This window comes from Vanessa tameamea, chromosome 15 (assembly GCF_037043105.1).
Source record: "Vanessa tameamea isolate UH-Manoa-2023 chromosome 15, ilVanTame1 primary haplotype, whole genome shotgun sequence".
NCBI lineage: Eukaryota > Metazoa > Arthropoda > Insecta > Lepidoptera > Nymphalidae > Vanessa > Vanessa tameamea.
In genome coordinates, this window is record NC_087323.1 from 11,232,483 (window position 1) to 11,254,950 (window position 22,468).

Below are 22,468 nucleotides of genomic sequence, written 5' to 3' on the forward strand. Positions count from 1 at the left end.
TTATCAATAAAGGTCGTTTCACATCTACTAATTTTAGTTTATATAAGATACAGGAAGAACAATGCTGTTTGCAACGTTGCCGCCAATCTACACTCTGGATGTGAATCGAGCTTAATATCATAATTTATCATTATATTACTACGTATTTACAAATAATAATAATATTACAAAGGATTTACAATTAATAGTTTATTATAGGTGACGTCACAGTTTTATGCATATTGATTTGGTAGTTTAAAAAAAGACATCTCCGCGTTTAGCAGTATTATTATAAATGTTCCGCAATTAAAAAATACTTATGTAATTTTTTTTTTAAATATTTTTTCTTAATCATACCAACTGATGTTTCATTTCGAACCTATTAATTGTCAATACTCTATATTATTAATATATATTATATATTCCTTATACAAATTATATATATGTATATATATAATATTCTTAAACAAACAAATAACATATTTGATAAAAATACATCATGTCAAGAAATTATTTGCAACATATTAATAATAAAATGTTTACATAATTTATTGATTCATATTAAATAAATAATATAACTAAATATAACATCAAAATAAATAAGTAAAATAAAGCAATACTATAAACGAGTCATCAAATCGACTACTTATAAGTAAAGTTGCGTTTCCACTGAAACGAATTTGGCAATTTTCGCGTTGTCAACACGCGTAGCTCACGAAGACGACGAATTCCGTCACTACCTTTAATTGTTAACAAAAAATGTTGCAATATTACCGGCAGAATTAGAAAATGTTGTAAACACAAAAAATGCCAATAACTTGAGTGGCAACACCGTAAGTAAAGTAACTACAAGTATAGAGATCACTGAGCACTCACTGCGCAAGTCATTTGCTCCAGCAGCGGAGCTATGTCGGGGTACTTTCATGCAAAAAATTCAGTCTTACTCGCCATCTCGAACTCGGACTCCTCCATCTTGTACATCTCGATCAGCTGGAATGCGAGATGTTGCCATCGTCATCAACGATTTAGAAGGTAATGATAAATGATAACAATGATTCATCATTACACAGTATGAAACAAAGTCGCTTCCCGCTGTCTGTCCCCGTGTATGCTAACATCTTTAAAATTACACAAACACATTTTGATGCCGTTTTTTTTTAATAGATTGATTCAAGAGGATGCACGTTATAGTAGAGAAACACTGATAATTTTAGAGGTTTCTGAAGTGATGTCGTAAATAAACACATTTTTTGCGCTTACGCAAACGCTGTCTGGACCCTACCAGTTAGATCAAAATAATGTACTATAGTATTATATACCTTCAAAAGGTCTTCAAAAAAATTCCGCGATGTTATATATCTATCTCTTAGGGATAACCCACCATAACCATTTTTTATCTTTTACTTTTTACGAGCAATAATGGTTTCTTTTCGAAGCGATTTTAAGCAATACAGCATTAATCCTTATAACTAAGTACTTTTATATATATGACGAGTCTTGTTCTCATAACATATATATATATTTTTCTTATTTGAACGTTTAAAACATACTTTTAATATTTAAATTAACAATATTGATATTGCAAAGTTTCAAATAATATTAATTAAAAATCCGTCTCTATATTTCCAAAATATATAATAACCAAATTGAGAACCAGCTTTTTTGAAGTCTGTTATAAATAAATGTTGGTGTATCTGGTCGAGATTTACAGACGTTTGATTGACGGAAGTATCGTATCAAAGTTGCCATATCAATTTAGTTTTTGATGGCGACGGTTTTATGGTGTCCTCTTTGTAGTGACTCGCCATTAAATAATGTTGCAATACAAACGTGTTCAGAAAACTTCGATTCAAAGAAATTATAGGTGTATTAAAAATAAAATCATCTGTCCACAGATAAGGCTACTGAAGAAAATACTATGTTTTTATGTTTTGAAACGTTAAATATGTAAAGGTTAATTTAGCAATTCATTTTATAAATATTTTAAGTTCTCTAGTTTTTCTATTCTTATATGCCATCGTATGAACCACAATATTTATATGTTAATATGTATTTGTAATTTTAGCTTTAAATTTAGTTTTAAAGAAAGTCCCATTATATTATAATTATGTACTAGTTTAGTAAATAAAGTTATCACAAATATACGCACATTATCGATGTCCTTGGCGAGTTCCTCCATTTGCTTATCGTGCGTTGCCTTCAGCTTGTCCTTTTCACGGTTCTGCTTGATGGTCTGATTCTGAAATTTGATTCACAGAGGTTAAGCTTTGGAATTTCGATCGCTGGAGATGATGTCAAAGGCTTTCTCTTCAATTACGGAAAAGCTTTAGGAGCTTTGATTGGCTGCTTCAATGTGATTTCCTAACGATGTTTTCCTTCACCGCCGAGTGCAGCGTGGTTCTAGCAGTGTAGGATAGACACACTAATTTCGACGTATGGCTATCGAAGAGTTGACTAAGCGACTTTTGTTAAGCACATCTTTTAATTGACGCATGCAAAGACGCCCCTGGTGGAGAAGACGGGAAGGTGACCACCAACCAATATGGTAATGGGGTAACAACCCCCCTTAAAGCATTTCCAATGTCAAGCAGACTGATGGTGTAATTAAGTTAAATTAAATAGGCTATTTTTTACCAGATAACATAAGGATAGACAGCTTATATATGAGTTTATCTTACCTTACGTTCGTCCATGAACTTCTTAGTATTGTTCTGTTTCTTCTCGCGGAGCCGACGGTCTTTCTCCTGCTTGGTCTTTAGAGTCTTGTCATTGGCCACCTCCTTGCTGGTCTCCACGCTGATCTTTGCTTGCCTGGTATTCATTTCCTTCAACTCCCTGGAAATTTATTTAGAAATATTATTTTAAATTTAAGTAAGCGAGTGGGAAAAATCGAGGACTATACGTGGGCAGGTTTCAATAATGTATAATTTGCTCTCCTTTAGTTTTTATTTGTGTAACCTTTTGGTACAAAGATCATAGTCATCTGTATATAAATCGTAGAGTTCAGCGAATTTTGGGTAGGTTTCATTTTTCGGTACTTGATTTTATACGGTATTTGTAGCCAAATAAAATATATCGCCCTATTGTAACTAAGTTTCATTAGTGACTACGATAGTGACAAAATGTGCTCTGTATGGAATCGGCAAGCGGAAGGGCGATCGAGCCTCCTGCTGGTAACGATTCCCTGCGCAGCTGAGATGGCACGCCTCGCGCCCGCAGCGACCCCGGCTCGCGGAGAGCGAGTTCAAGCCGGCGCCCACCTCTCGTGCTTGGCCTCGAGCTGCTTCATCTGCGCGAGCTGCGCCTGCTCGCAGCAGCGCTTGAGCAGGTCGCGCTGCTCGTGCAGGCGCGTGCGCGCGGCGCCGCACAGCTCTGCGCGCTGGCGCCGCACCAGCTCGCCCCACGCCGACGCCTGCTCGCCCACCAGCGCGCGGAACGCGCTGTCCCCGCTCAGCTGCTCCTTGCTGCACACGCCAGCCTCAGTCTCAGTCTCAGTCTCGCTCGCGCGAGAGCCTCGAACGCTCTCTCGATTGTAAATACAAGATAAGTGGCTTGATTGAAGGATTAAATTTATTTTTTTGTTAACCGGGTCATCTTGGCATTTGCGATAGACGATCGATAGCTGATCCGACGATCATATTTTATGTAAATTTAGATCAAACGGATTATATTTCAATACTATACTCATTGACTTCACTGCGACTGATTTTATAGAAGAACTCACATCAAATATAAAAGAGTTTGTATAAAACAAAACGTTTATGACCCAATAAAACATAATATTTTTCTTTATAGCTGATAATGTTTACATTATATTTACCGCTTAAAAAATTTAATTAAAACAAAGAAAATATTTTTTTTAAATTATAATGACCTAAGAGCCAATAGCTGTTTCATTAGGCATTCGTGGCCAAAAGAAACGAAGACATTTGAATAAAAAACGTGCAATTCGCACAGTAGTTATATTTCACACGAAGGCCAATTAAAATAGACTTACTGGAAATCCTATACCTTAAAACGGATGTCTGAGATAAATAGACGTCGATTACATTTGGTTGATTATAATTAAAATTAGCACAACATTTTTTTTTTTCATAAATGAATATTCTACAGCGTTAAAAATTCTATATCGTTCAACGCATTGTACTGACTTTAGGTATGTATGTATGTCGCATGCAACTATATTAATCATTTAATTAATAGCCTTTTCGTAAATCGCCATTCAATCAGTAGCCTTTATGACATTCTGTCTGTGTATATACAAATAGTCGTATGTCTACTTCGAAATGTGTTGTTAGCAAAAACAAAAAATAGTAGCAATGTTCCCAATTAATTAAGGAATTACAAATATTCCTATTTACCCCTCCATTTAAGCTTATCAATTTTGTTAGGAGTGGGGGTGACAATATCCCAAGGGGTCAGGATCTATCCTCGGACTTTTTAAATCATTGAATGATTTAATAGTTATATAGTTATATTACCCAGAAATGAGCCAATATTAAATGTTGCTAACTTTCATCCCATTCGGTTCAACGACCTAATAACCTTATATGAAAGCTATGCATTGTAGTAACACGCTTTAAATTTGGATTACATGTACATAACTAATATCCGTTCCATATAATTTATAATTTTATATCAATACATATTATAAAACTCGAGTGTCTGTTTGTAATGTTAATATGACCGCTTTTTAATAAATGCATATGTACACGGTACATATACAATAACATATTTTTTTTTTACTTTTTTTGTCTCTGTGTCTGTTTGTTCCGGCTAATCTCTGGAACGACTGGACCGATTTTGACGGGGTTTTCAATGGTAGATAGTTGATAAAAAGAGTAACTTAGGCTACAATAACGTTAACATTTTTGATAAATTCAAACGCGAAGCACGAAGTCGCGGGCACAGCTAGTATAATCATATATGTTAACCGCATATCAGTCTTTATTTTATCAACTAATTATTTAAACTGGATTAGTAGTTAAGTTTACTGAACGCGTCCGATCAGTAACCCACCATCTTTCTAGTTTTGTAATATAAATATAAATCTACTAACTTCTTCCCCTTGATCATCTTCTCGAGCGCTGCACACTGCTGCTTCTGCAGCGTCATCTTCTCCTTGGTGTGCCGTTTCTTCATCGCTTCCAGATCCTTCTGTTGTTTACGACCCGTCTTCACGAAGCCTTTCTCCTTCTGAAGGCTTTCTACGGTGATGGGTTCGAATACCAACGGTTCTGTGGTTCGAGATTTCTTTGTTATGATATTTGGACAATAAACAAAGCGAAATTGACCATATTCACTTGTTTTTAATACAGCCATTACTAAAGGGATTTTTATAGATAAATAATTTAGCACGACGTGCATTCGCGAATAGACGGTTGGTCAATGGCCATGTATAGGCTCTTATGACTTATGTACTTGTAAACTTTGGCTCATTAACAATTTAAATTGGAACACAACAATACGGTGTATTCATATTTTTCTGTGGAATAACTGTTGAATATTCACCCATTTCTATGGACTTACACGAAGACTGACTATCATTCTCAAACGTAAAAAAGGTTAATACTATAAATATAAACGTTATACAGAAATTACTGGAGAAGCTTTTAAAACCGTTTAAATATAACATCGTCGTAAAAGCTCGATACAGAAACTGTTTTATCGCTTGAAGTTTACCTTTGTTTGAAATGAATTTCCACATTGTGTAAAATCACTGCACCAAGTTTTATTTAAATAATATTTATTTTTTGAATATTTTACACGCCACTATCATCTTATTTGGAACTTTAAATGATCTTAAACTGTATATGGTTTGAGTATTGAAAGTAGTAGCGAACAGATGTGTATGGCCAATCGACTGCTCCACCTAATATCTGCACGAGATCAAACCACCAAAGTGTATGGCTCAAGTGATGGGATGAAGCGACTTTTTATATATTAAACTTACTTTTTTGTAATACCTAACTGAAAAAAGTCTTAAACGAAAATACGTAGCCGCTTTGGGAGGTTTTAGTATATTATAAATCTAAGCTATTTACGAGAGAAGTGTGAATATTTACATCGTGTATTGTATGAGCGTATGAAAATATTGGAAAACTCAAATAAAGTCACTACGTCAATTGTAAGTATAGATGTTTAAAGTTTTGCAGCTATATTTTATGTATTATGTATGTTTCTTATGTGCAATGAGTTCAAGTATAAATATAATTTTTAGCAACACAATATTATGGTAACAGTAATTTTGGTTTGAAGAACTCTGCAAAACCTAACCTGAGTACGGTTAACTTTGATGTACTCAAAGATATATTTAAATCAGCGAGCAGTAGTAATTGGATTCTATTCTATTACGGGATTTGTTATTTAAAAACATGTCTTGCAAATGGTTCATTACGTGGTAAGTGGTCAAATCCTACTACATTGTCAATGTACAATGGTAGAATATATATGACTGGGTGGTACCGTCCAAGATGGTCTCCCGCAGTCTTACCAATAAGATAATTATAAGATTTTTGTCAATTTGTTGGGAAATAATGAAAAAGTGATAAACGCTCGCCGTTTTGAATTGCTACAGATGATATTGAGATATCTGAAAATACCCGCTGTCATACGAGCGCAACGCTCGGCGGTTGTTTTAGCTCGCGTGTGAAGTATGATTTCAGCGTCTATTTGCGCGTTTCCCATCATGTAAACAAACCGTACCCGGTTATCTTTACAGTCGGCTTTAAAATGTAAATGCAAGTATCTGGTTCGCTCGCATTCTCGAGTGGTTGCGTTTTGTAGAATTTCCGCTATTTTTGGACATCTAATGGTTTGATTAGAGAGCCGAGATGGCCCAGTGGGTAGAACGCGTGCATCTTAACCGATGATTGCGGGTTCAAACGTAGGCAGGCACCACTGAATTTTCATGTGCTTAATTTGTGTTTATAATTCATCTCGCGCTCGGCGGTGAAGGAAAACATCGTGAGAAAACATGCATGCGTCTAATTTCAACGAAATTCTGCCACACGTGCATTCCACCAGCCCGCATTGGAGCAGCGTGGTGGAATATGCTCAAACTTTTCCTCGAAGGGAGAGGGGGCCTTAGCCCAGCGGTGGGAAATTTACAGGCTGCTAATGTAAAAAAAATGTAATGTAATCGTTTGATCGGAGAAACGTTTGGAGAAATCGATCTCGCGATGGTGAAGTCGATTCGATTAATGGTTCTCGTTAACTATATACGGAAAGATGGCGCCGGACATGTCACAACGCAATGCGATTAAGGTTTGTTAAACGACGATAGAGAACAGACCGGTTCACGCTTGTTAGAGTTCTCATAGCATATTTGGGAGGTGTTACTGCTGTTAGGTACGCAAGGGAGCCGCTCACCCTCCTTCTTCTCCTCGGGCTGCGCCTTCTTCTCGGGCCCGCTCTCCTCGATGCCGAGCTGCTTCATGTTGTCCGTGCGCTCCTTGGCGGCGCCCATGAAGGCTCGCGGGTCCGACAGCGCCGCCATGAAGTCTGCGACACCACAAGCGCCAGTTGCACTTACGACCACCGCATGCGACGGGTTGCCCTCCGACTGTTTTACTCATTCTACCCGTTACACTGGCTCACTCACCCTTCGGACCGGGTCGCGAGTGCTAAACGTTGCTGTTCGGCGGTAAAACATGTGATGAGTAGTCGAAGGCAATCCTGACGCCCTCGAATAAAGCCCTACTGCCAATGCCATATTAACGAACAAAAAGGCGGAATTTCGTTTGAAAAATCAAATTTATATAAATTAATTTCAAATGTTGTTTGATTCCTTAAATGGTGCAAATTTAAGTTTATTGTTCGTTATATTAATAGTAAACTGCAGTAAATTAATATTAAAAAATAATATCATAGTCATATTTTCGACATGACATTTGACCTTCAAAGCCATCAGGTACGTAGATCTTCAGCTCGATGTTACAGAACAGCATGGGCAGAGACATGGGGAAGTTGGCCTCGGTCCTGAGGGATATGTGTCGGTAGCCTGCCTGCAGACCGTCCAGAGGCAAGATTCGTTGCCCGAGAAGTTTGCCGTTTTCGTCGTAAACTCCGAAACGCAGTACGGCCAAGTCTGGGAGTACGACCTGAGGAACAAAGGAACACGAATCGACATAATATTCTATTGCGGTAGTTAACCCGACATACATTATCCCGTCTTTACTACGACCACTCAATTCGAATTGGTGATATTAAATAAAAAAAAAAAAATCTAATTTCAACCGACAGTTATGTCGAACGTCAAAAGATTTAATTTCAAAAGTTAATATGGAAGTTTTCTTAAATATTCTAATGTTTAGCGCTTCTTTCGTAAGTTTTTCTTTCATAATTAGCGAAATTGGTCCGGTCGTTCATGCGTGATGCCGTTTCCAAGGGAAATAGGGATTCATTTACAAACATATAATAAAATATATATGTGATATATATAAGTTCTCAACAATGTGGTACGTGTCTGTACCGCAAACGTTGGAAAAGAGCAACTACTGAGTTCCCGCTGTATATTCTTGGTAGAATCTATATTGGGCAACGGCGGGAGCTACGTTCAATACGATTCTTTAAAGCTGGTTACCTTTCTGAAGAGGAAGGGCTCCTCGTTGTAGACGGGGTTGAGGCCGTTGGCGGGCACCATGCGCGTGCGGAACTCCTTGCGGATGGTGTCGGAGGGCAGGCCGTACATGTCCACCTCCACGTAGGTGCCCACCTTCTTGTCGGACAGGAACTGCCCCGCTATGACCTGCACGGCGCACTGCGCGGCGATGACGCCGTCCACGGGCGCGTCGGCGAAGGGGTCGAAGCTGCGGTCGGCGCGCCGCATGAAGTCGGGCTTCAGCAGGTAGCCGCAGTTGCCGTTGTACTCGAACTTGCCCTGGTTCAGCTGCATGGGCAGGTCCGACGTCTGGAAGTTCAGCGACACCATCTGGCAGCCGGCGTTCCAGAACACCTGCGGGTTGCGGTACGTCGTCAGGGGTATGCGGTTGGGATTACCATTGTTTTTACTTACACTACATTTAAAATTTCATACGAGTTGTCGGTAACGGCCGCTAGTAGCCAATATTATGCCGATGGCATTGAATTTTTTTTTAAAATATATTTTTAATTATTTAAGGTAGCGTACGATTGCAAGAGAAATCAAATAGTTTTTATATAAACGAGCCCTTAAATGTTCGAGCAATACGACTACTTGAAATTCAGAGATGTCTGTGGTCGTAAATAGACTTGGCTTTTGTTATTGGTAGTTTAAATAGGTACGGTAACCTTTTATCGAACTATAGTGTTTATGATAACTCTTCCCGTTTCATATAAAACAGTCTCACAATAGGATCGAACGTTGAGTCTTGAGTGTGTACAATTTCGGTCTCAGCCATTCAGAGACTAAGGCAAACCCTACATGACCGGGAGGAGTCCAGATACAGGACGGCAAAGGCGAGGGCGAGGGCGAAGGGAGCACTGACTTGCGGCATGTAGTTGGAGGAGTCGGCGCGCGTGCCCTTGGGGTAGATGCGCGACATCTGCCGCTTGTTGTAGTTCACGAAGTCGATGGCCTGCGACTTCAGGTAGTTCATGCCCGTCGTCTCCGCGAACGACGACATGTTGTGGTGGATGTTGCGCTCTGGGGGGGAGGCGTCGGTATTAGTGTTAAGCCTTCCTCACATCGTAAGAGCTTCGCTAGCGTTGGGAACTCCGATATGGAGTCCCTCGCGCCTGTCGGCCAGTCAGGACACGGATCTAGTAAATAAATAAAACGCTCACTTTCGGCCTCCTCGAAGCTCTGGAACTTGATGGGCTGCGCGTAGTTGACCATGGAGGAGAGCCAGGGATGCACGCTGGTGGTGGAGCCGGTGTACTGTACCGGGGGGGGCGCGTCCTCCCCCGCCGTCGCCGCCTCCGCCACGATCTCTTCGGGCTGCGCACATTGTCAGGTGATATACTCTGCGATAACAACTTACGATAATCTAAAAATGCTTGCTTTTTAGAATAAATTGGCAACTTTTTTATACGATGCCCAGTTTCAAATAATATTTTGCCTCGACGAGATTTGCCTCGATTGGATTATTGGTGCAGGCACTTTAATTATGTGAATATCTTATATCTTTAATCTTATTTTCTAAATACATTTTGATTCGTTCGGCTATTGCTAGAAATAGAAGAACACAATCGAATCAGCCTGACCTTCTTCTCCGGCATGACAACAGCCGAGGCGTCTTCTTTCACCTCGTCCTCGATTACGAACTGTCCCTGACGGAACAACTCCAGCTCTTGCTTCTCCACTTCTGCTTTCAGTCGCTTGTTCTTAATCATGATCTTCCGCTTTAAAGCAGATGGCGGCGGCAAGGGTTGACCTGGCTCCAACTGATTTAAGGGATTTATTAAAAAGTATATATTTACACGCTTAATCCATCATTTTCCTGTAGACATTAAATATTTGTATGTAATTTATACAAATTAGTCTAAAAAATAAAAGAGTAACTACTGGGATTCTTGCTGGTTCTTCAGTTCTTCAGTTCAGCGCTACCAGTTAGGAATATGGATTTTAGCCAAAAATCCATATTCCTAACTGGTAGCGCTTGACCGATACAAAAGTACTTGTAATAGTCTATTTGAATACTTTTTATAACTTAATTTTATTTATTGTTAAGAAAAAACCTAATACCAAAAGATGTAAAAAAAAAGAATCAGGTACGTATAGTAGTTGGAAAAGTCACGACTCGTGGAAATTCTGTAAAGAATTCTAAACTATAGACTTAACTTAAGATAAGAATTATAGACTTAAGACGATTACTATCCTTTTAAGTATTAAAAGAAAGTATTTTCCTGAACTTATAAGGGTGTCATTTGTGTTAAACTACACTACACACACTCACTGGATAATCGGGCAAGGCTTCTTTCAATAACAAATCTCCAAGAATTTCATCACAGTACTTCGCCAATTTGTATTGCTGGGCCTTGCAGCAGTGGTTTTCAAATGATAGAATCACAGGGTAGTCGGAAGCTACGAAGGCTGTATCTCGAAGGGCATATATGACGTCTTTGAACAGGATGTCCGTGCACATAGCCATGCCGTGAGTTATGATAGGCTCTTCATCTTCACCCTTCCCATCCCAGCAATCGAGCTCCACACACCTGCAAAGTGTTACCATTCACTCATAATTTATAACATCTTTGTTTTAGAGGGCTAAGTTTGCCAGTTTTTTTGGTCGTTATTTTTTACCGAGTTGATAGATATATAGGTTTTGCGAAATCAGAATTGCAACAGCGATGGCTGAACTGAAAGGAAGTCCTAAATCCATCTTACCGTGAAACAATTTGGCGGGTAAATTTTCTTTAAAAGAGAAGAACACTTTACGGGTCTCATTTGGTCTTCTAAATTGTTAAGCTCACCTGCATCCAGCTAGGAGAACTTGTCGGTACATTTCCACTGAACTCTTCCCGCCAAACTGTCGACCGGAGAGGTAGGTGTTGTGTGACGAGTTGATGTAGTAGTGAGATAAGGGTTGGTCCATTTCCATATAAAAGTCCAATCGATCGAGGAACACGGGAGCGTTCTCGTCCGACATCAGGTAACGTACGAGTCCGTCTTTTGTGAGACATTCTGGAATTTTGTACAAAACCTTTTGTTTAAGGAAATCTTTCATACTATCTATGATTTGGGTATTTATACGTTAATTTGTCGATGAAGACTTTAGCTTAATATTTTTTCTATTAGCTTCATAAGATAATACTGTTATAATTTAGTTCGAACAAATCTTTAATATGTTCAAGAGTTTTTATAATTGTACTTACTGGCATTCTTGGCATCTTCTTCTTGTTCATAATCGGTTATAATTTCAAGAGCCCGTTTTTCATCATACAGAGGGTAAAGGATTTCGTTGAGCCGTGGATCACGCTGTTTCTCGTTCAAGAAGTTAACGAATTGATCTAAATTGATACGATCTGATTTGCCTTGGGTTCTGTAATATTTTATTAAATGGTCGAATTAACACACTTACATCAATTTTAACAATAGAAATTAACAATTGCATTTATTCATATTTATGTATTGTGCTCGGTGTTAAAAGGTAATAAGTATTTATTAACAGTACTGTTGTTATGCAACACACAAACATTTGGTCCGGAGACATTTGTATCCGTTTCTACATTCAAAAATTCAAATAATGAGTTGACATTTTTTTGGTAATTTATGTTGTTCTATTTCATTCACTCATTCATCATTTCATTCATGGTAATAAATGCAACTGTCAACTAGAAAATGTTTGTGATTCGGCCGAAAATTGCTTAACATAATGAATCCTTGGCAAATTATAACAAACTAGATGGCGCTGTACGTAGTTAGATCGCGCTAACGTTGTGCTCTCTTGAAACAGTAAAACGCTGCGACGACGTCGTAACTTTGTCTATGTGGTTGGTGACCACTTTTCATCAGAAATTTTTGTGGTGCGTTACTTGTAACAGGCGCCTTGTTAAGTGAAATTTATTAAAATTAATATAAAAACTAATTTTAATACATCAATTTTAGTCGAAGTCGATTGCAATACTCACATAGATCGGAACAATTCTTCAATATCATTCCTCGGACAGATCTTATGGTATAGCGCGTAGAACTTGTCGAATGTGAACGCTTCTTTCTCCATCGACTCATTCTTCCCCGAAGGCAGCCCCAGTTCCGACAGACATTGGTAGACCAACTTTTCAGTTTTTCCTGATGCAAAAGTTCTCGCGACCACTTTAACTGGTACTTTGCCTTTTGGATCCACGAGAAATGATAAACGCATCCAACTAGGAATAAAATACATGTTAGATATTTCAAATGCGATTATTTTTACTTACATTGTAATAATTTGTACAAATCATTTTGTAATATTTAGAATGGATTTATGTTCTTTGGGATTTAACAAATTAAATTTAATGAATCGAGCAAAAAACTACTTTAATAAATTGAGCTAGATTATTATATATATTAGTATATTTGGTGGTATAATGCAAATTCACAGTAAACTATCCTTGTCGGAGTCTCTGTCATAATTTATAATTATAGTAACCATTATTTGCTTATCAAATACAATTGATTTATCCTTGATTTTTTACATCAAAGGACAACCTTTGTGTGAGTATTTTATTTAGAAATCACGTGTTCGTTGTATTAGTGTCAATATTATAAAAAAAGCAAATACATTACAAGGTTACTCAAGAATAAATAAATTTATACCCCATTCTATTAAGTATGTCTTATTTTTAAACAAACTCTTAGTAATTCTTTACTTTACTACATAAGAACTCTTTATTAAAGTGAGAGTAAGAAAAGGAGATGAAGAGAGAGGTGAAATCTTTAATTGCAAGATATTTATTTAAATATATTTAATTATGGACTAAAATGTCCAAATATATCTGCATGGTTTAAAAATCTTTATTGAATTAGGTTTATTTTAAACACAGTTGCGTGGGATGAACTTTAAATACATAAAAATAAGTTATTCATTTGTTAAATAATTTACTATTTCATTTTAATGATTAAATGATTTAATTGAAAATAGAATGAAGTATAGTTATTTATAGCTAAATAATTAAATAAGCTAGCATGCTACTATACTACTCGACTACAGCATTTTTGGTTTGTAAAAGTTATGTGGTCGTGCAAAGCTGTATACAAAAAGGGTGACTTCCGTGTCAACAGACGCTCGCCTCCATGTTTTTGGGTTTCCTTTTCCTGTATTTTATAAGGATTCATAGCTTTAGATTTGTATATAAAATACGTTGTTAACATCTATATAGAAAGCTTTATTACTATTTATGAAGATCTTTTTGAAATAAAATATTAATATTTTTGAAGTAAATTTGTTGTGTTAGGTTACGTACTCGAGTGTAACAAAAATGATGTTATGTTTGAATGAAACATTCCTGATACAATTAGATATCACGTCTGAAGAGGTATACTGTGAGAAGAAACTCGAAACTCACTGCAGAACAAGTGCGTGATATATCGGAATGTGATATGCAAGATTGACTATATTAATAATTATACACGTATCAAAAAGGCGTATCACCGTAAATCAGTTGTCAACATTTCACGAGTGAGATTCGAAGTGAATTCTTACAGAATACTACTGTCATCTTTATACAACGTTTCAAAATTAAACGCGTCCGATGCAATATGAACAAGTTATAATTGAATATAAACGATTTCCGAAATACATGGTAAAAAAAACATATGGCTTTTTTTGCAGTTTTTTTTACCTATTTTCTATATCGCTGAGTAGTGGTTTCAAAGGGACAGTTTATTTACTTTTCGCCGGGCATACGTCGCTTTAACAATTTATTATCCGACTCGACCCAGTTGCACGATATATTATGTCTTCGTAACTCACAAAATGAAAAGGAAGAGATAATAAAAAAAAGGGGAAATTAATTTCCTTCTATCTTCCTGTACAATATCGAATTTCCAGTCGATCTAGTTTCTTGTAAAACCGGTAATAACTAGAATTTACCGATTTACTTAACAGTGAAACACGTTACGGTCATACTAATGTATGTTGCGAAGTAGTTGTATAGTTACACAATGCTTTGTCTTTTTCATTCGAGTATCAGGTTACTTCAGATAGAAAGAGAAATATATATACTATACAACGTTTATAAGTAAGACCTTTAGAGACTTTAATTTAACTCCATACACTGATACTATCAGTGTATGTTGTTAAAATCTTTCAACTGAATTTTAAGTCATTTCGAACGAAAATATGTATGTTAAAATTTTTCAACAAACTTGGTTTTGATGATAAAATCTGTTGAACTAAGTGTAAGTTGTTTTGATACTTGGATTATATAAAAGTTTATTAAAGTAAGTGTTAATGTTCCACTGTTGGGCTAAAGTCTCCTCTCTCTTTATGGAGAAGCCTCGTAGCTAAATCCACCACGCTGGTCAAATGCGGGTTATATACATATGAATTTCATTGGAATAAGTCACATGCAGTTTCCTTACGAAGTTTTCCTTCGCCGAACACGAGAAGAATTATAAAAATATTAAGCACATGTAAATTCAGCGGTGCTTACTTGGGTTTGAACTCTCAATCATCGGTTAAGATGCACGTGTAACCACTGGACCATCTTATTATAAAAATTACCAAATCTAAAACCATAAATGGAACCCTGGTTCCCTGGGACCCGAAGTCAAGAGATTAGCTTATTAATTACTCTGCTTACCTATTTGTACTGTTGTATTTGGTATAAGTAGCATATGAGAGCAGTTAAAATTAAAACCTAGATAAATCATCAGGCTAAATTGAACTTTACATACTGCTTCATAAGGATGGTTCTTGGACAGACATTGCTGATTTTGTTGTTGTGACTGATAGCCCGAAGCGATTCCTTCCACACCTTCGCAAAGCAAAGCAATGAACATGCAAAAAATAAAAAGAAAAAATAATTCAAGATGAGTTAGTTATTATTTGAAGATTTTGTAGGAATGAAAATTTGATATGTCGAATGATGTCATGGTAAATTTAAGGGCATGAGATTTTTGGAACGAAGTTCTTTAACGCGGCTTACAGAAGAGTAAATTGGTTATGTAAGGAAGAAGCGTTTTGCCCTCTCTAGGCGACCTTTCCCTCTCTTTCTTTTTCTGTCTGTCTCTTTCTGTTATTGCTTTAATTCTCACATTAATTAATCTCAGAAGTTGTTAATTTAATAATTGTGTCTGTTATATAAAATACGTAGTATTGCAAAAGCAACTTCGTTCCAATCAGAACACACGCGAAACGTCTCTTTTTTATGAATTAGTTAATAAAAATTATAAAATAATTTCCACACATAGACAGATTTCTAGACTTCACACAGGATCAAAGGCAACACTTTAATAAATGTTTGTATGCCCCATCCAGGCCATAAACTTGGGATCTTTACCTTATAAGCTAGATAGAAAAAAATATATATTAATGGCATTTTTATTGTCGTTTTATTACTTATTTTTAGTTTTTACTACTTTATATTATTAAAAAATAATAAAAGTATAACAACTCAAATTGTTGCCTCACTGGACTGATTCACTTTTTTCCCAAAGGAACGGAATTGCGATTCAACGGGGAAATGCTGGTAGCCTTCTTGCCACAATTCTACCCGCTTATGATTAGCACATTAAATAATTTTATTTTTTATTTGTATATAATTAAGGCCTTATTATTCTTTTGTTAATAAAATATTTTACTTTTTCCGGTTAATAAAATAAATCGACTACATAAAACTGTCGCGACCCAGATAAAAAAAAACTAAGTCAATTGTTCAAATGTCACATACCATTTTTTGATGCTCACTTCTTAATTTTTCTTATATACATATATATATATATATATATATATATATATTTTATTTTATCCTATGAGCACAAAATTTGTAACTCTTATTTCATTTTACATTACAAAGTAAACAATTCGTCGCTTTAAAAATACCATCCAAAAATAATCCCGTTTCTGTAAATTAGTAATTCATATGAGATTTTCGTTCAAAACAAAATTACAATAAAACTATACTTATTCAACAATTCGATTTAGAAAATTGGCTGCCGTTTGAAAATATAAACAGTTTTATGTGTTTCAAATGCAGCGAGATACTTCGATTGGATCTACTTGAATTAATTTCATTTGAAAACATCTGGGTCGTGTTTTATTGATGTGGTTTTTAAAAGAGATGCTGACATGCGTTTCTTTACATATTGTTTTTGACTTCGGTAGTTTACTGGCCGCGTGTCTGGATTTTCTTTATATTTTTTTTTATTTCAATTAATAATGTCAAGTTTTGATTACATTGAAGCTTTTAATTCACAGGGATATTTCATGTACGCCTGGCCGTACTACGTCCCTATGATTTTCAATAATATGACACTCCATACAATTAAATTTGTTTATAAAGTGTTGGACAAATTTTTGATTTTTTAAACATTGATGAGCGATTCATATAGAGTCTCTAATAAAATCGGAACAAGTTTGGCCCACTATATGAGAAAATATTAGTATAAAAGTAAAGATAAGAAAAACAACTTATATAATTTCCTTTGTTTTAAGGTATTATATGTAATTTAACACAGGAGGGCCGTGCTTTCTTGGGTGAACAGATGTATATCCGATAGTTACATGCCATTAAAGTGTAATTTACTGATTTTAACAGCGAGTTCTAAAGTCACAATCTTGACCCTAATTTGTTTATATATAAGAGAAGCAGTGCTTATGTTTACGGACAAAAGCCACAAATATCGTTACAAATATACATTTTAACTGTGATTACATTGCATTTAGTTATCATCAAAACTATGTTAGTAATAAGCTTTATTTTTAACATGCTGAAACATGCAACATAAATTTAAATAATAATTATTTTAAAATAATTATGTAAATATATAAAACACGGTTTACCATTATCAAAAAAAAAATTGTGTTATTTATTAAATACAAACGTGGTATAGTTTGTTATGTTAAGTATATATATACTATTCACATATAAGTATGTATCATTTCTAGATGTTCAGATCAACAGTTATCAGTTTAATTTTAGGAAAATATTTTTCTTATCAATTTTGACTAATAAATGCCCTTTAACAGATTAAACGTATGAACTAGAGGTGGTTGATGTTATTATTTGGTAGACTCGTTACTTAGATGATTTATTTGTAGTGAAAACTGAATAAATACCAAATTTTGTGATTAACAAACATGTCATTTGTATAATACATAATATGCTACTAATTTACAGCTTCTATGCCATGTACTTGATTAAGTTTTCCAAGGTAAAGAGAAACACGCCATTCTTAAAAGCTGTCAGAAAATGTTGATCCGTTGCTTTCTAAGAAATTATGAAATGACCCAGATCCGAAATGACATATCCCTAACATCCCTTTTGATTTTGATTTTATTCATTTATATTTATAAAATAATATTAAACGAATGTTGTAATAAAAAACAAACGCCTGAGGAACCCTTAAAAATTCGGTTAAATTGAAGTTTTATTTAAAAAAAATAAATTCAATAAATTTGTATATCTTAAATTTAGGATCGCATTAGAATTGCTAAACTGTTGCTATACGACTGTTTCTACTACAACGACTAAGCGTACCACGGTAATATAATATTTATATCGATGGCTAACATTAAATTTGAAATAATATTACTTTAAAATTTTACAAGACATCATTCAAGTTGTTATTAAAATAATATTTTTTTGAAACGAAAATAAATTACTTTAATTACGCCACCAACCTTGAGAACTATCTGATGAGTGGGTGGTATTTAGGGATTGCACAAAGCCATACCACCAAGTAAATATCACAATGAAAGAGGGAGACAAAACATATGTCAGACTCTATTCCACGTTTAAATATGACGCACATTTTTTGTTAACAGCAAACCATGTGTTGTATTAAACTATTTTGATACAAAATGTAATCAATATAACAACCGTTATTATAATATATAATTTAACGCTTTAAATGATTTTTTTTGTTGTTGTTATTATTTACACTGTTGTTATTTACACTTTGTATAACTTGGGTTTAGAACATTAATAAGATATTTTCATGCACATACTAATATAGAAACGTAATTAGGTAAAGCATCTGTCTCGACTTACTGTTTCTTCAGACACGTCATAGGGCACACGTTGTTCGCCTTAACGTTATGCGTGATCTTTCTTAGCCCTTGCAACCAAACCTTTTTGGGGATGAATGAGTTTATTTATATATAATTATGATATTTTTTTACACGGCAAAGATATAACTTAGAACTATTTAAGTTGCAAACGTACGATATTTTTATTCCTAAGTAATGATCCCTTCCTGATACCTAATGGGCTTAAAACATTTAAATAATAAGTTTTAATGGAAGGTAGGCGAGATCTCGGGTTAAGGTGGTTTTTTTTATATACACGGTTTGCGCGTAGGCAAATGACTGCACTCCACCTGATGGTGAGTGGTAGTGAAATCCAAACGCGCAGACGGCCAGTACAGTCAGGAAGAATGAACTACACTAGCAGCCCCTAAGTATATTAGGTACTTGTGCCTTTTTCCCAATGCTCACATATCCTTAAAATTTGGAACATGTTCGTAAAAGTACTTGGCTGGTACTCAGCATTTATAAGTGCTTATAAATCCTGCCAAACCTACGCAAATGGTCACCCTTATAAAAGTTTAGAATTTTCAATAAGGAAGTCCACTTTAATGTCTAGACTACAAGTCTAGCCAACTTGTAGTATTGAACGGTTATTAATTTTTTAAGTTATGTTTGAGTCTCGACAAACTTATTATAGGGAATCAAATAAATATCATATGGATTAGTAAAAAGTTTTGTTTAACGTATTAAAATAAAAATATTAGGATCAGGTAGAAATTGTAAATTTTATTTGGAACATTTCTAACATATCTATAGTCGTTAAAAGTATGGCGCTTTACTCATACGAACGAAAGCGATAATGTGCAATAAAACATAATTTCGCATTTGAGCACAAAGCTTCAGTGATGTGAGAACCAAGATCATGACAGTCACTTTACTAACATGAGAACCAAGTAAATTTGTGTTGTATATTGACACAAAGATTTATGAAAAAAATATATTTAAATCCGATTACGCTTGGATAAGTTTGACGAGACCCTTATCAAATCCTGAGTTTTTTTCGCCGGTTCTTCTCAGGTCAGGATATTTCCTTTTGCGAACCGTTGGTGGTGTTTAATTTGACTATCAATAAGTAAGTGTAATGCTTCCATATTGAATAAAGGAATTTGAGTTTGAGTTTGAAATATAAAATAATTTGCATTATCTATAGTTCAGCAAACATTTTTAATTCAATATATTATAACTGATCTTTTACTCATATTTAATTTTATATAATCGAATCGAAGTAATTAAACTATATATTCAATAAATATATATTGTTCGGTCAAAGTAACTTAAACTCAAACTAGCACGTAAGCGTTACCAAAACTAAAAATCTTGAAACAGATAACGTTCGATTTAGTACACAAAATGGCGTTTTCGCATACATGTTTTACAATAACGCAAAAGTGATAGTTTACGCGTGTGTGTGTGCGTTTGAAAGACAGATTATCTGTGTAGAGAAGAGTATAATATTAAATACAAAAGATTGAGCATACGTTAGCAGTGTTCGCATCCGGACAGACGACGTGCTGGTAATTTATGTTGATGTAGTCCGTCCCGCTGCATATGGTCAGAGATTTTTCTTCAAGATTGTTCCCGTGCTTGTTGATTAGATTGTTGCTCAGTTTCGTATCCTAGAGTAAATATTATTCATTAGTGTAACCTAAAACATTAGTAAAATAAAATAAGATCATTTTATATGTCAAGTTAATATTTAAAAAAAAATAACAGTATAATTCACAATCCTCTGCACGATTTAAACGTAATATTTAATTTATCATTACATTTACTTGGTGGTAGGGCTTTGTGCTAGCCCGTCTGGGTAGGTACCATCCACTCATCAGATATTCTACCGCCAAACAATAAGCCAGTATAACTGTAACTACAAGCAAAAGGGATAACATTTTAGTTCCCAAGGTTGGTGGCACATTGGCGATGTAAGAAAAGGTTAATAATTCTTACAACGCCATTGTCTTTGGGCTGTGGTGACCACTTACCATCAGGTGGCCCATTTGCTCGTCCGCCTATGACTTTATACCAGATCACTTAATAAATACCATTGTATTTATGCTCAAAAGCATATTTTAAATGGCATATCATTTGGGCGATGTTTTTATCAAGTGCCGAGATGATTATTTAATTTCAATACATACATAATCAAATGATAGACAAACATCACACACTAAATAATGAGTGTCTTTGCACAGGAATTATTTATGTACTGTAGGCACTAAGAGAGTATTCAAAATTCATTTCCTAAGGGGGTAAAAGTTTGTATGGGAATTCATCGTCTCTGATGTTAGAAATATGGAAATCTGTATTTAGGTTTATGTCAATGACTAAAAGAAAATTCATTACCTAAGAGGATGAAACTTGGGATGAAAATTCGCCTTATTTAATGTTTGAAATATAGTAATCGGTATCCAGACTTGCGTTTATAAATAAAGGTCAGTCGTTAATGCGCTTTCGGAAATTTTTCGATATAGATGAAAGTTTGTATGATTCGTCATTTTTTAAGTAACAATAAATTTATAATTTGGAAAGTAACTCTGTGTGTGTGTGTACCTCTAACGCTTAAACCGCTGAACCGATTTAGACGAAGTTTCGTGTGTTTTGCTATAAAGTTATGTATTTATTTATTTTTATTTATACGGACACATGCCAATAGGTGGTCCACGAGAAAAATAAGTTTGGGAACTACTGTTCTAACTGGTCGCGGCGGCGAACGTCACTGTCGGTGGCTTGCAAACGGTGCCGCGCGAATTTTCGCTTCGCCGTTCGCACCGCCGTTCTCCGTGGCCAGGCCGTAAGAGTCTACGTGAGAAGGACCACGACATCCTCAAACTCATTTTGTGCGGGCCTTCGCGAGCGGTGGTCGTTAAATTGTTCCTTCTATAATTGCCTAGTTCTAATTAATTGAGCCGTTGTGTTGATTAGATGTGTCCATGTTGGTTTCAGCGAGTGTAAGGTTAGAAATAGTATTCATTTAGTATTGATTGGGATATTATTTTTAGTTATTAATGGTTAAAGTGTTAATTTAAGTGTGCCCGAGATGGCCCAGTGGTTAGAACGCGTGCATCTTAACGGATGATTTCGGGTTCAAACCCAGGCAGGCACCACTGAATTTTCATGTGCTTAATTTGTGTTTATAATTCATCTCGTGCTCGGCGGTGAAGGAAACATCGTGAGGAAACCTGCATGTGTGTCTAATTTCAACGAAATTCTGCCACATGTGTATTCCACCAATCCGCGTTGGAGCGCGTCGAAATATGCTCCAAACCTTCTCCTCAAGGGAGAGGAGGCCTTATCCAGCAGTGGGAAATTTACAGGCTGCTAATGTAATGTAATATAAAGTGTTAAATGTTCAAATAACGGTGCTTTTATTATTTTTAATCGTCCTACTTCTGGTTTTTAATAACATATACATATATCTGTGTCTGTGTGTGTGTGTGTATTGTCTTATAAGTGTGTGCCTACTGCAATTTTCAATATTCGTCTATTAATATAGTTATAGATGTACATACAGTCAATGCAATTTGGCAAGGCAGGGCGTGGTTATATTAATAATGGTTTTAGAGTTGTAGCTAAATTCAATCTATGAAGCCTCACGCTAGTAGCCCAAATAGATCTATTCTGTTAGAACTAATTTGAATCTCGCCGCAGAACACGATTGTGAAATGTCAGAAAGTTGTAACATTAGCTGTCCCTTGTGATTTCATCCATAAAGGAAGTAAAAAAATTTTATTTTTCTTTTTAAGTTTTTTGTTTTAACGAACAATTCCATTGGAAATTCGACATTGTGCTAACATAATAAGTATTCTATAAACCCAAATAATCCGTTATCAACATAC

General features: G+C 35.5%; 1 protein-coding gene across 2 annotated transcripts in view; it reads right to left on the reverse strand.

Annotated features, from left to right (window-relative positions):
* Positions 1–610: 610 nt before the first annotated feature.
* Positions 611–22,468, reverse strand: part of Norpa (no receptor potential A) — an 82,760-nt gene continuing 60,902 nt past the window's right edge. The window contains exons 5-21 of one of the 2 annotated variants that reach the window (XM_026642238.2): positions 20,114–20,251; positions 18,598–18,677; positions 12,532–12,768; positions 11,776–11,942; positions 11,374–11,584; positions 10,857–11,115; positions 10,165–10,344; positions 9,745–9,898; positions 9,447–9,604; positions 8,564–8,935; positions 7,877–8,081; positions 7,351–7,482; positions 5,039–5,216; positions 3,240–3,443; positions 2,658–2,814; positions 2,129–2,218; positions 611–969 (exon numbers count right to left, since the gene is read on the reverse strand). In XM_026642238.2, the coding sequence (XP_026498023.1) occupies positions 901–969; positions 2,129–2,218; positions 2,658–2,814; positions 3,240–3,443; positions 5,039–5,216; positions 7,351–7,482; positions 7,877–8,081; positions 8,564–8,935; positions 9,447–9,604; positions 9,745–9,898; positions 10,165–10,344; positions 10,857–11,115; positions 11,374–11,584; positions 11,776–11,942; positions 12,532–12,768; positions 18,598–18,677; positions 20,114–20,251 (2,991 nt within the window). In that variant the 3' untranslated portion in view covers positions 611–900. Of the gene's footprint in view, positions 970–2,128; positions 2,219–2,657; positions 2,815–3,239; positions 3,444–5,038; positions 5,217–7,350; positions 7,483–7,876; positions 8,082–8,563; positions 8,936–9,446; positions 9,605–9,744; positions 9,899–10,164; positions 10,345–10,856; positions 11,116–11,373; positions 11,585–11,775; positions 11,943–12,531; positions 12,769–15,280; positions 15,361–18,597; positions 18,678–20,113; positions 20,252–22,468 lie in introns of both variants that reach the window. The other variant, XM_026642236.2, reaches the window with a different exon arrangement.